At 30.0% G+C, this 15,465-nt stretch overlaps 2 protein-coding genes across 2 annotated transcripts; both read left to right on the top strand.

Annotated features, from left to right (window-relative positions):
- The first annotated feature begins 3,288 nt into the window (after positions 1 to 3,288).
- LOC125824547 (zinc finger protein 2) lies at positions 3,289 to 3,875 on the top strand. Its single transcript, XM_049503949.1, has one exon. It carries the CDS (start codon positions 3,355 to 3,357, stop codon positions 3,820 to 3,822), a length of 468 nt encoding a protein of 155 aa, XP_049359906.1. The 5' UTR covers positions 3,289 to 3,354; the 3' UTR covers positions 3,823 to 3,875.
- Positions 3,876 to 8,309: 4,434 nt separating this feature from the next.
- LOC125824503 (cytochrome P450 94A1-like) lies at positions 8,310 to 9,951 on the top strand. The gene has a single exon (XM_049503895.1). The coding sequence runs from the start codon at positions 8,317 to 8,319 to the stop codon at positions 9,829 to 9,831; it is 1,515 nt and encodes a 504-aa protein (XP_049359852.1). The 5' UTR covers positions 8,310 to 8,316; the 3' UTR covers positions 9,832 to 9,951.
- Positions 9,952 to 15,465: the final 5,514 nt, after the last annotated feature.

Below are 15,465 nucleotides of genomic sequence, written 5' to 3'. Positions count from 1 at the left end.
ATTTAATGGATCTAGTTGATTATTGTAAATCGTAAAGTAATAAATATTTTTCAGTATTATAAGTTAGATTAATCAAGTCGAGTGTATATATTTAGAATCGTGATAAGATGAATATGAATTTTTTTTCAAAAAGTATTTTTAATCAAAATAATAAATTCAAGTTTTAAATAAATATATAATTATTAAAAAATATTTTCTTCTTAAAGAAGTCTTACACAATTTGAATCTAATTAGATTTGGGTGGCGTACATGCAAGATATATATTCTCTCCGTTTTTATTTACTTATCAAATATTTCTTAATTATATTTTTTTTTTACTTTTTATTAAATCAATGAAGAATGATATTTTTATTTTTATTATACCCTCAACTTATTAATATTGAGTTTATATCTTTGAAACTGCAGTAAGTAAATATGTTTAAGAGTTAATCAATTAATAGGAATAAAATGATAAATTCACTATATCAATCGTTGTTTTCTTAATAAATATGTCAAGTCAAAATTTGATAAGTAAAAAAATGGACAATATATAATAGAAGGGACCCATAATATATAAACTCTAGAGTAATGGAATTTAGTACTATACATAAGTCACATCTACATTTCCCAGAAATGAACTAAAGTTTGGAACTTGCCCTTTTTTGGCTCTGAATTCTAGTTACTTCATAAATGGCATTAAATTGAATGAATGAATGATAAAATTGTATTTTTTACGCTGCCAAGAATATTGATGATCCCCAAGCGATTCTGTCATTGTTAGAGGTGTTATTAATTTACTCGTTTATTTTTATTTGTTCATTATTTTTAATTAATTTTTTATTTATATTTATTACTTTTAACATATCAAGAAAAGATTTTTAAAAAATCATGTTTTACTCTTAACAATAATTACTTATTCTTCAAATTATTTTTCAAAAACCTAATACTAAACATTAATAAATAGGAATAGTATAATAAAACCAATCATGTCAATTAAATTTTTCTTGATGAGTATGTCAAATCTAAATATGAAACGTAAAAGTAAACGGAGATAATACTACACTAGTGTTTAGTATGAAACATCCTTAAGAAAGTGTGAGCAACGTGCACCTAATGGTGGTGTGGCTTAGTGATTAATGAAGTAGTTGAGAATCCTAATGTCTCAGATTCAAAATTCATTGGAGACAAAAAATATTAAGTAATTATTTCTATCTGTCCTAGCCTTGGCGGACAGAGTTACATGTTGCTGGTAGAAGGTTACAAGTCTACAATGAAATTAATTAGTCTAGGCACACAAAAACTAACTCCAACACCACAGTTATAAAAGAAAATGTGTGAGCATCATTTATTTGATATCAATTTTAGATTTTGTTATTTCTATTTACTTTAGTATATATATATATATATATATCTTTGTTGTGAATTGTAATTTGTGATCTACAATTCTAAAGACTTTGTCCAATTGTTTACAATTAGCAGACAAAATCTTGATTTATAAAAGTTGTTAAAGTTAAGGTTTTTGTTGGGAATTATATCCAACATCCATTAATATAGTAAGACTCTAATCCATTGAACTAGTATGAACTAAATTTTTTAACTTCAAAAAGTAGGAAAATGAACATGACTTGTTTAGTTAAAGTTAAAAGCACATGTTCCTAGTCAAATTATAACTAGCTAGACCCCATAAAAAATTAAAGAAAAAAAAAGCAAATCATTAAAATGATATTATTACACATGACATATATTATGGTACTATAAATTAGGGGCAAGGTGCACATAGAAAATGAAACATGTTTAGGACTACATGGTACAACATGAGTTCATTACACCTGTACACCATACATAAAATTATGTAATTAATTATTTTATTGCAGAATTTGTCTAGTCAAGGTAGTTTATCTTAATCACTAATTAGTTTCTTTAATGGGAAAATCAATAGCAAGATATTAGAAGCCTATTTGTCCTATATGTGATAATTACAGGGACCTAATTAGCTACAACCAAAGTTTTGATTGGACTAATGATTTGATGGCCTATTCAGTTAGTTTCACAACTAAAAGGAAAAAAACAAAATGTTACGATAGAATGATAAGTAATCGTTCATCCTTAATTAGTGGCATTAGATTCGATTCCTTCTAGGTACAGAGTCGTATTTATTGGAGAGCGCTTTATCTCTAATGTGAAACTTTTCAATATGAATTCGAGTTTAATCGAATTTCAATACAGATAACAAACATTGAATGAAAAACCAGAATAAATAGGCCAAATTTAATCGACCTCTAATGTGGTACCAAATATTGGATGGAATTTCTTTTTAAAAAGGAAAAAAAACAAAGGAGTTTTAATTTGGTGAAGAATGCAAAAAAAAGACACGTGCTAGGGTGAAAAATATTCCTTCATTCTTACGGAGAGATTTCAGATTCGAATTCTCTTGAATACAAATATATTTTTATTATTGTTAGCAAGCGATTTACCATCAAATAGAAAAATTTTGAGAACGAATTCAAATTTAATCGAGTCAAAATTTGATTTTTTTACCAACACTTAATCAGACCGACAAGAGAGTGGAATGCTGCCTTTAGTGGAGGTGACAACCCTTTGATTCCCTTACTGATTTTTGCAGCTATTTTGTCTCTCTATTATTTAAAATATTATGAAAAAAAATCCATCAATTTTCTTCACCTATTCAATATTTTTTAACTTTTAATTTTTTAATTAAAAAAAAGAAAGATTTACATTTATATACGCTCATAGTTAAATAATTTATCCACTATCATTAATTAATACATCTCAATATATAGTTAGAGGTTATCTGATCTACTTAAAATTTTAGGTTTGGTCTAAGTTATTATGAAGTATTTTCCTATCAATTACAAATTGGTTGAATTAAAATCATTTAAGTTAGAAGCGATAGTGTCCATACTTATACTTACCTCTATATAGGCCAATTAAGCAACCAGAAAGAAGTGTAACGAACGAAACTTATGAAAACAAGTATATTGTAAGATTAATGGTCTAAATTAATCATGAGAGTTTACAATATTTTAAGTTTCTTCCTCTGAATAATATTCCTTATTAGAAGATTCATAATAATAATTTTATACTATGAGTATATAAAAGTATTTAATTTTTAGCCCTTCTTATAATTCACGACATGCCCTTCTTTTCTTTTCTTTTTCTCTCTCTATTATACACACAAATACACTCAATACTTTCCCTATATATACATTTGGCCCCCCTTTACTTCCCACAAACCTAATTTCAACTCACCAATTTCACAACAACAACAAAAAAAAACTATCTTTTTTCTTGTTCTTGTTCTTGTTCTTCTTGATAATCGTCGTCTTATCCTTCTTCGTGTTGAATTTTTTAGCTATGAGTTACGAACCAAACACGGCCTTAAACCTAAGTCTATCAAGAAATGATCTTTTACTTGATCAATCATCGTCGTCATCATCATCATCCCCTTTAAGTCCGGTTGAGCCACGTGTTTTCTCTTGCAACTATTGTAGAAGAAAGTTTTATAGTTCACAAGCTCTAGGAGGACACCAGAATGCTCATAAACTCGAAAGAACCCTAGCCAAGAAGAGTAGGGAGTTGAGTTCAACCCTCCGCGGGACTCATTTTAGTTGGTCAAATCATAATAATAAGAATAATCATCGCTCGTTGAGCCCTAGTGGTCCAAGCCATACTGGTCATGGTCATGGTGCTAGGTTTGTTACAAATAATGATATAATAAGCTATGGAAGAAGAGAGATGATGATGAGTTATGAATCTATGAAAAATGGTCATGAAAGTGTTCAAGAGGATTTTGGACACCTTGACTTGTCCTTAAGGCTTTGATCATCATCACTTTTTTTTTTTAACTTTTTTTTTTTGGTTATTTGATTTTTACTTCAAGAAATTGTTGTAATTTCAACCTATTTTGAGGTGTTAATTAATTAAAAATTCTACTCAAGGGCGGTTGAGTTCTTATTTAAATTAAATATGCATCATCTTTAGTTTTTTTTATAAATATAAGAGAATTCTCATGAAATTGTGATCAGAAAAAAAAAATCTAGTGTATATTGACTTTGTTGGTATCTTGAAGAAAATTCCTTTTTTGCCCTCTAAAAATGTATATACAGACAATATCTCGATAAGATAATCCAATTTTATGTCTCGAAGTCCTTGATTTTGTTCTTTATTTTATCTATCGACTTTGTTGGTATTTTGAAGAAAATGCTTCTTTTTTTCCTCTAAAAATGTATATACATGTAATATCTCTATAAGAAAATCTAGTTGTATGTCTCAAAGTCCTTGATTTTGTTCTTCATTCTATCTATTGACTTTGTTCGTATCTTGAAGAAAATTGCGTTTTTTTTCTCTAAAAATGTATACACATGCAATATCTCGATAAAAAAAAATCCATTTTTATGTCTCAAAGTCCTTGATTTTGTTTTTTTTTTCTAATCATTTTTCTATAATATGGTCGATATTCAATACTATATATGTAATCGTTGTATGATAGAATTTGTTGTTGTGCATTAATTGAGTGTAAGATTCAATTAATATGTAGTATTCTCTTCTTGCAATCCTATTTCTATAAACGTTTGTTAGTAATATACATTTTATCATTTCACTTGTGGAATTCTCGAGTAATTATCATAAAGTTATTTTAAAGGATAAAAATTGAAGATTTGTGATTTCAAGGAGCAAAATTATAGATCACCATAAAATAAGGGTATTTGTGCAATTACCTACTTTTTTTCCTACTCAGATGTCTGATACTTGTATTAAAATTCGAATAAATTTAAATTTACGCTGAAAAATCTCATATTAAAGAATAAATCGCTTCGTATAACAAATGCGGCTCGAACCTGAAACCTGGTATAAATAAAAGGTTAAGTAGTCCTTTAATCACCCAATCAATAGTAGCATAGGCAAAAAAAATCACAAAAATTGTCAAATAAAAGTGTGTTTTATGCCAAAATATCACAAATATCGAGTCATCATGGACTACGCATCTAAAACACATTTTTCTAAAGATGTATACCAAGAGAAAATGAGCAATTCCATGAATACCTTAATTTTCCAATTTATATGACACTTTTCATTTTTTGAGAGTCAAATAGTTTAAGTTTGACCGAAAATTTGTGCGTAGAATCTTCAAATTTTTTGAAATGAAATTTATATATTTGTAAAGTACGTAAAAAGTACTGTAAAGTACGTAAAAATCACTATAAATTTATATATTTGGTTAAAGGTAGAGTTTTTTTTACGCGAGGACTAGGTACCAATTCGACTTAATAAATTTATTTCTTCTCTTTTTCAGTGGTGCACTCATATTTTAGAAATCTTGAATTCACATTTGTTAAGGACCACAATTCGATTAACCAATAATGCATATTTTATTGGTTTGATTGCCAATTGAACACGTTTATAGATAAAAATCAACTGATAACCGATAAACTAAATCAATAACATATAAAAATAACCGATGTTTGATCCCTCACTATATTGGAACTTTTTGTCAAAAAAGAAGAAAAGGAAATTAATGGGCTGTCCCTTTTTACTTGGGCTATAGTTCATCAAAGGACGAGTTGTGTAGAACTTGGGCCTTGTTCACTCTATAATTAAGCCCATCTGTTTTTAGTGGCAATTGAGTCTTCTCTTTTAAATGTTTGTGAAGTCCAAACCTTAGTTGAGTCGAGGCGGTGGCGGAGTTAAATTTTTGTATGAAATACAAAAATTTCAATAATTTGGGTGCTAATTATGTTCTATTCCAAATGTTTTCTAAATTACAAAAATTTCCAAATTTTCAGAACTCGCGGATACATTGCTCCTTTGCCCGTTACATAATAAACAATACATAAGTTATGTATCAGATATGAGTTATATATTAGATACATAACTATAAACTAAATTCATACTGATTTAGGTTTGAAATAATTGAGGTTATGTATATATGATAACATTTGTACCAGATAATTATACACAAACAAAGTTGTAATATATTTGATAGAGGTGGAGTGATGTATCCGGATGTTAAGAGAGAGAGAAGGAACAAGTGGATTTTTGTAATTAATTCAAATGATAGAAATTTTTAGAGATTATGTTATCTTAAGTCGTGTAATCACGTAATTTTTCCTAAAGTTTGTATTCACTTAAAAAGTATTCAAAATGTAAAATGATATATAAGAAGCCAAGGATATGGTCTCACTCCAAGATATTAAATTCATCCCAAAGAAGGAGACCCTTTTCTAGTTGTTTGTTTCATTTTTTAGCATAAATATAATCATGTGCTCAATTTTGAGAAAAAAACAAATGTTTTGGGACAATCTAGATGAGAAATATGAAGTAATTGGTGACGTTTGTTAGTTCTTTGAATTATGATAAAGTTATCTTTGACTTATAAATGAGAATTTTAGGGACATAATTAATTAATAGACAATAGGTTGGGAAACTTCCTTTGTCACCACATGCAACTTTATCATATTATTATAAATATATTAATCATATTAAGAAAATGATAAATAAAGTAAATATAATTGTCCTCTAATCTAATTTTTCCAAGTGGATTGGTCAACAAGTACCAATCTGTCGTGTGAACAAAAGTTTAGAAAAGAGAAGGAAACAACCACTCACTTGCTATAAGTTTAAATTTCAGATTGTATCATTAATCTAGTGAATTTACAGCAAATATACAAAATTAGAGTTAAAACTATTAAATTCAAACAAATCAACAATTAATGCACTACATCACCCAGATAATTAGTTCGAGTCTCCTTGAGTACTGAGTCGTTTTTGGTATGGAACACTTTATTCCTTAGTATGAGACTTTTCAGCGCGAATTCGAATTTAGTCAGGCCCCAATGTGTACTGAACAACGAATGAGAAATCAAAAAAAGAAAAGGATATGAACATTACAACAAAAACAACTTTTAGCGGCAATAAATATATGCATTAACAAAAAATGCTAAAATATTTATCGACATTAATTAATTATCATTAAATTCAATGTTACTATAGACTTTAGGATCCAATTTGGATTACTATTCTAGTTTGGAATTACTAAAGAATATGCAAAGGAAAAATGTGTTGTTGGAATTAGTATAAGGTGACAGCTTATTATTGAAAAGTATGAATTGGTTGAAATTTATTAATTTTATAAAGAGAAGAAGACATTATTTTGAAACAAACATAAAACACTTGGACAACCAATTAGTTATTACAAATCAATTAATATAAAAAAATTTTATATTGTTTGGCTTATTAAGCTCCATTTGTATGGAGCAAGTAAATTCTGAATTTGGAATAGGTCAGACAAAGAAAAAAATGAAATAATATTTCTTGACGTGTTAGCTAACGTCACTTAGCGTTTGAAACATTATCTTTAGACATAATGAGTAATCTTTTTCTTTTCATATAATAAAGTGAAGTAGTAGTTGGATATGGCCTACAATAGGTATAGGTTATTGTCTTTTCTTCCTAGGATGTTTAATATTTGTATAAGTGTATTGACCAAATTAATTTAAATTTATATCGTGTAAATGAATTAAAGGAGAAGTGTTGTCTATTAAGAAAAAATATATATTTAGAACTTAAATTCGAATTTTTTGTTCATCCATAAGAGGTGCTAGTTAGTTCATTAGCTTGTCCTTCTCTTAATATATACTGCTAAAAAACACTGGAATTAGCTATGAACTTCGTCGTTGGTCGTCTATCGCTATTTTACTTGTAACTAACGAAAATCTATCGCTAAGTAGGATTAGAGACGATTTTTGCTATTTAACTACAAAATTTATCTGTCGCTAGAACAAGTTATACCGGAATTAATTATTCCGATTATTTCATGATTTTCTTCCAACCAAATATGAAAAAGCTCATCTTCAAATTAATCCTGAAATTAGTCATCTCTTATCCTCATACTAAACAATACCCTTAGTGTATAATACATCGTTTTGAATATCGGAAAAAAAATATTTTGTAGAAAACATGAAAACTCATCCAATAAATAAGAATTTCCGACAATCAATAATTTGAATTATTGTTATTACAGATAATCCGCTTTCACAAGAAAGAAACTCTTAAGTTTCTAATCTAGTATTTAGAACTCACTTACTAAACTTTTGATTAAGTATAGAACCGCTCCAACATCCCACGCACGCAATCTTTAATGGTGGGATATGCCATATTTATCAATGCGTAATACACACGTGAACATATGGTATAGAAACGTGTAGAACTCTCAATAATATGATAATGACATCAAAAAAAAAGTTCTATAAATAGTCTTATTCATTCACATACTTCTTCAATATTTCATTAATCAAATTCATAAATCTTGAAAAAAAAATGACATTTATAGACTTATTACTCTTTTGCCTTATTCCCTTTCTCTTCATTTTCCTCATCAAATTCCAAAAAACAAGAAAAAACCCCATTTCATCAAATACTAAAATACCAAAATCATATCCTATTATTGGTTCTTATTTTTCCATATTAGCAAATCAAGAACAAAGAGTTCAATGGATATCTGATATTATCCTTAGCACCCCTAAACTTACTTTTACTCTAATTCGACCCCTCAATTTCCACACAATTTTCACTGCTAATCCATCTAATGTTCAACACATTCTCAAAACAAACTTCCCTGTTTACCAAAAAGGCCATAATTCAAATTCTACTCTTGCTGATTTCCTTAGTAATGGTATTTTCAACGTCGATGGCGATATATGGAAGTATCAACGACAAGTTGCTAGCCACGAATTCAACACTAGATCATTACGAAAATTCGTTGAATCTGTAGTTGATATTGAGGTCTCGGAACGTTTAATTCCCATACTCGCTAATGCTGCTGCTGAGAAAAAAGTTGTTGATATTCAAGACATTTTACAAAGATTTGCATTTGATAACATTTGTAAAATTGCATTTGGATATGATCCAGAGTATTTGTTACCAAACCTGCCTGAAGCAGAATTCGCGGTAGCATTTGAAGATTGCGTTAGATTAAGTAGTGAAAGATTCATTCTTCCATTTCCGTTGATTTGGAAAATTAAACGTGTTTTCGGTATTGGTTCTGAGAAGAAATTACGAATTGCAGTTGAAAAAGTACGTGAATTCGCGAAAAAACTAGTGAGGGAGAAACAGAGGGAGTTGAATGAGAAGTCATCATTGGATTCAGCAGATTTGTTGTCGAGATTTTTGAGTACTGGTCATTCTGATGAAGATTTCGTTGTTGATATAGTGATAAGTTTTATTTTGGCAGGACGTGACACGACTTCAGCTGCATTGACATGGTTTTTCTGGTTGATTTCGAAGAATCCAGAGGCGGAATCTGAAATATTAAAAGAAATTGGGGAAAAAGAAGAAGATGTTTTAATGCGATATGATGAAGTAAAAAACATGATGTATACTCATGCTTCACTTTGTGAAAGCATGAGATTTTATCCTCCGGTACCAATGGATTCGAAAGAAGCAGTTAAAGATGATGTATTGCCTGATGGTACATTTGTGAAGAAGGGGACGAGGGTTACTTATCATCCTTACGCAATGGGAAGATCAGAGGAGATTTGGGGGGAAGATTGGGCGGAATTCAAGCCAGAGAGATGGTTGAATAAGGATGAAGTGACGGGGAATTGGATGTTTGTTGGAAAAGATGCATTCACTTATCCTGTTTTTCAAGCAGGACCGCGAGTTTGTTTAGGGAAAGAAATGGCGTTTTTGCAAATGAAGAGGGTGGTGGCTGGTGTTTTGCAGCGGTTTAAGGTGGTTCCGGTGGTGGAGAAAGGGGTGGAGCCGATGTTTATATCGTATTTGACGGCCAAGATGAAAGGAGGTTTCCCTGTTACTATTGAGGAAAGGATGTAGGAGTAGTAGTCTCATGAACAAAATGTGAAAAAACAAGTTTATTGCGTGTGTTTTTAGATTATTTGCTTTTTGATAATTGATTTGTAGTAATGATTGATGAGTATATTGTTTTTCTAATAATCATCGTTTTTTTTGTGACATAGAGTTAAATATGATTTCTCTTTGAAATATCTATAATAGTTTGATCAACAAGGTCGTTTTAGAAATTTTTGATAGTGTTGGCTCTATTATTGACTTGATGGAACAGGAAAGAAAGATATAAAAATAGGTAATTATTGTTGGACACATATTTCCCTATTGATTTTGATTGATTGATGAGCAACGCCCATATTTGGTTATGTGAACAAAGCGAAGGAAACGAGTAATAGTTTGCTAGTGGACTTTGGATTGGACTCATTAATAAAGAAATACTACATAATATCATATTGTATGGGCCAAGCACATACACAAACCCACAAACTTGCCCTCATTTTTTATTTCGGTACTCCAACTTAGCCTTATTTCATTTTAACCCTTAAACTTCATTTTTTTGTACCATTTAAACATTAATACTAATTTTTATGATTTTTTTATTTATTTATGTTCTTCAATTACAATTTCTTATTTTAAAAAATAAACGTATGCCTGCTAATTTTCGTAAGAAAATTAAACATTCGCGAATGAACATAAAATTTTTCAAACAATAATATTATTTTTTGAGATTTCTCTGTATTTTTGCATGAAAATAAATTGACGAAAGTTCTTTGATTTTCTTTCTTAAACATTCAATTAAATTAAATAACACTACTTATTTATTTTTTCTTATCATCTAGGCTATCCAAATTTAACGCAAATACTCACTTTTAATTTTTAATATAAATCAATACGAATAAAAAAAGACTTCCGTTCATTGCTAATAACACGACTAAAAATGTTAAAACTCGACTGACTTTGTTAGGTTGTCAGTGATTTTTAAGAAAGAAAACCAACACAATTTCGTCGGTTATTTTTCACACAAAAATACATAACACTCTTAAAAGAAATTTTTATTTTTAAAAAAGAATTATTTTTTGTTAATTTTCAATTTTTTTAACTAAAATTAACTGACACATGTCGATTTAAAATAAGAAGTTGCAATTGAAGAATATATATAAAAATAAAGAAATCATTAAAATAGTATTTCGTGTTAAAATAGTACATAAAAAAAGAGTTTAAGGGTTAAAATGGAACAAAACTAAGATAAAGTGTCAAAATGAAAAATACGGACAAGTTAGAGGGGTTGTATATGTGTTTGGCCTATTGTATGAGTTATGTTAATGATTGACATGAATTGATAAGGTATCCTAGTTTGCCGCCTAGAGAGATAACTCATTTGGGTATAAAATCATTTGCCCTCATGAAATATTGGAGGCAACCAGTGATGATTGTCTTGTTAAGATAATAGCAGAGTACATTATTAGCTTTAAAAAAAGTCGGATAATTAAGACATCAAATAATCAGATTAAAAATATTGAATTATTAAGCAATTAAGAGTCAAATGTGTGTATTATAAGTGTTTGTTGTGAAAACAATGAGTGCAATATTTGTATTTGTTTTGTTTTAAAGCTATTGAATAATGCATATTTCTTAGACACATCAACAACTTTACTCAACTGAATTATTCCTAGACATAATGATTCGCTATTGTTGTTTTGATCTAGATATATAGTTGTATGCATTTGCTACAACATGTATATGCTCATTCAATATGATTGTGTCCATTGATACAATTGCAATTGCTATCACTTATATTCATTTGTTTCATGACTCTAATCAACACATATACCATTGATGGATATAATCATAATACATTGTATGTGTTCACTTAATTTCAATATATCAACGAATACAATATTGATGAATACATTACATTGGATCTTATTGTTACCAATTTTTTTTTACTAATTTAAAGATTTGTGTATTTCTATTCAAGCTCTAAAATATTCCATTCTTAGAAAGAAATGTTATCCTTTTCTTTCCTTCTTTTTATAAATTGGGCCTCAAAATTTTGAGGCCTAAGGGCAAAGGCCCAACCTCCCCTTGTGCTTGATATTTCTATTTTTCTTTATACAATTGTTTCAATTTTTCTTGATTTTGTTTTATGAAATTCAAAAGGTCAACATGTGACACCACATATGTTTTATTTTTTTCATCACCGTATGAGTCAATAACCTACATATCATATATTAAATTGATAAAAACAAGTACACACCACACATGCTTACTGAATAAAGTATTTAGCCACTCTAATGTCAAAATTTTCACTATAGCAATGTAAGATTGAAATAGATATTAATTTATATAGCAAAGTTAAACATATTACCCCCTCCGTCCATTTTTAGTTGTTATATCATGCTTTTCAAAAGTCAATTTGACTATTTTTAAAGTTAAACTAGATTACATTAATTTGATATTTTAAACAAAAAATTTAGATATTCAAAAACTATACAAAAAGTACTGTAAATTGCAATTTTTTGCATATCTATAAGATGAAAAAATACATCGTAAAATGTTAGTCAACATAGTTTCACTCTAGAAAAGGAAACCATGACAACTAAAAGTGGACGGAGGGAGTAGTATCTTTTCAAGTTGAGAAGAAGAGGTTGATTGTGGCCATAAAAATAGTTTTTAGCGATAGTAAATATGCACATTAACAAAGAGTGCTAAAGTCTTTACCAACATTAGTTAATTATCATTAGATCCAATGTTGCTATAAATTTTAAAGACATTTATAAAAAATACTAGTTACCACTAAAAAAATATATTTAATAACACTTGTGATTAATTAATTGTCACTAAAGATCTGAGTTTAATAATAACGGAGCTCACAAATTCCTCTATAGTGGTATTATAGTTACTAGAAAAATACAATGCATATTTCAGACTTACTTTAGTCATTTGTGTATTATAAGTGTTTGTTGTGAAAACAATGAGTGCAATATTAGTATTTATTTTGATTTAAAGCTTTTGAACTGCATATTTTTTAGACACATCAACAAACTTCACTCAACTGAATTATTCCTAGACATAATGATTCGCTATTGTTGTTTTGATATAGATAGTTGTATATATTTGCTACAACATGTATATGCTCATTCAATAGGATTGTGTCCATTGATACAATTGCAATTGCTATCACTTATATTCATTTGTTTTCTTGACTCTAATAAACACATATACCATTGATGGATATAATCATAATACATTATATGCGTTCACTTAATTTCAATATATCAACAAATACAGTATTAATGGATACATTACATTGGATCTTATTCTTACAAAAATTATTTACTAATTTAATGATTTGTGTAGTTCTATTCAAGCTCTAAAATATTCCATTCTTAGAAAGAAAGATAATCTTTTTCTTTCCTTCTTTTTATAAATTGGGCCTCAAAATTTTGAGGGCCTAAGGTGTAATGACCCGAAAGGTCATTTTGGTAATTTTTCGTGGAAATGACTATTTTGCCCTTTCGGTAGTTGCCCCGAGTCCCATGTTTTGTGGTTGTAAAGTTGGTTTGAGGAAAAGTTGGTAAAAAGTTGAGTTTTTGAGAAGTTGAGTTTTTATGAGTTAAAGTTGGTTAAAAAGTGCTTTTTCGAGTCATTTGGAGTTTCGGGACTCGGATCGGATTTCCGTCGATTCCGACAGTTTTAGAATGTCGAAACGGGTCTGTGTGAAGTTACGGAGTCGAATTTGGAGTTGAAACGAAGAATTGAGGTCCTAAGTTGCTAAAGTTGTGAAATTTTGATAAAGAGTTGACTTTGGTCAACATATGAGGTTCCGAGGCTCAGATTGAAATTCCGAGAGTACCGTTGGTTTCGGGAGGCGATTCTAAGTCTAGAATGAGTCTTGGTTGAATTTTTAGACGCTCCGTTTGAGTTTCGAATTTTTTTGGCGTTAAACTAGTTTCTTAGCATCTTATTGAATTTCGGGTCAAGGAGTCCTCGAATTCAAATTCCGACGGTTCCATTGAGTCCGGAACGTCGAATTTAGTGGGGGTACATATTTAGTTTGTGTGCACGAGATTCCGAACGAATCCCGAGGGTCCAACGGGGACTTAAACTTTGGTTTTAAAATTGTGTGCAGCTGCTGTGTATTTTAGCTGCAACAGCAGTTTCTTCCCCTTTTTTTAAAAGCCAAAAACAGTAGTCATTTTCCCCCAACTTGAAAAATACCCATTTCTCCATTTTTAGACTTTGAGAGCTCAAAAATAGGTGATTTCAAGTGGGTTTTCGCAAGGAATTCATTAGGTAAGTTATTTCCAACTTATATCTTTGATTTCCATCGATTATTTATGGATTTTAACATCAAAATTTGAGATCTCAACTGAAAAATTTGGGGGTTTTTGCCTAATCCGAATTTAATAGAAAATTTGAGTTTGTGAACTCATTTCAACTCCTTTTTCGAAACGGTTTTCACTATTGGATTCTAAATTTCTTGGGGAACATTTTTCACTAAAAATTTCCAAATTTCGAGAATATTTTTCGGAACGAGATTTTTTTGACCATTTTACCCTTTTCTCCAAATTTCACAATATTGGTGTTGTTAGATTCGTATTGATTGTGAGATTCCATTTATGAATAGATTGTGGTGATTTGGAGCGTGCTCGGAAGGGTAAAACTCAAATTTGAGTTACTAGTTGAAGTGTTTTGAGGCAAGTGGCTTCTAAACTTTGTTAAACTCTTAGACTACACATGACTACTTTCCTAATTGTGTTGGGGAGTAATGGGGATTGACGATGAGTTTTATTTGTTGATTGAAATTGTTGTAATTGAAAGATGGGGAATAAAACGAGCTAAATGTGTTATATGTGACTTGAATTTGTTGAATAAGTCATGTGATAACTGATATTGAGGGGATAGAAGAGCATGAGTAGGCTATGATTGATACAGACGATGTGTAATACTATGATGTGGTTGTGATTGAGACAGATGATGTGTAATACTATGATGTGATCGTGATATGGTTGTGATTGAGACAGATAATGTGTAATACTATGATGTGATCGTGATATGATTGTGATTGATGACATGTGCATATTCATTATTCATCCCAAGTATGAACTATCTGTTGCATGAGTTCTGAGACACTGATATGAGGACGGATGGATATGAGACACAGTCGAGACTAGCTCCGGCTAGCGATTTGGATGCCGATGGGATCTGGTTCCGGCGGTGATACATGGTCCATGTGTGGCCCCCATGGGTTCTGATTTGAGTATTCAGCGCGGTCTGATTACGTCAACAGATGTGTATCTTAGGACAGACATGCATCACGACTACATGACATCATTATTGCATTTGCATCGCATTTGACTTCATCTTTGTCTGTGGTGTGTGGATTTTTCCTATTTGCCCCTCTTCATGTGATATATGATCTATTTGCTCTTACATGAGGATATGAGATTGATGTTGAGACACTGTTAGATATATCTGTTGATTATGAATTGTGTAGTATAGGTTGTTGGTTCGCTGTTAGAATGAAGTTTCGGTGGTTCGGTTGGAATTGAAAGGAGTTGTTTGTAGCTGCTAGTTTAGCTTAGCTTAGTGTTACTTGCGAGTACCTGTTGCTTTTGGTACTCACCCTTGCCTCTACACAATTGTGTAGGTTGACAG

The sequence above is a fragment of the Solanum verrucosum genome, unplaced genomic scaffold, assembly GCF_900185275.1.
Source record: "Solanum verrucosum unplaced genomic scaffold, falcon-dt-bn FXZP01000022.1, whole genome shotgun sequence".
In the NCBI taxonomy this organism is placed as follows: domain Eukaryota; kingdom Viridiplantae; phylum Streptophyta; class Magnoliopsida; order Solanales; family Solanaceae; genus Solanum; species Solanum verrucosum.
This window is presented reverse-complemented; position numbering and strand designations above follow the sequence as displayed.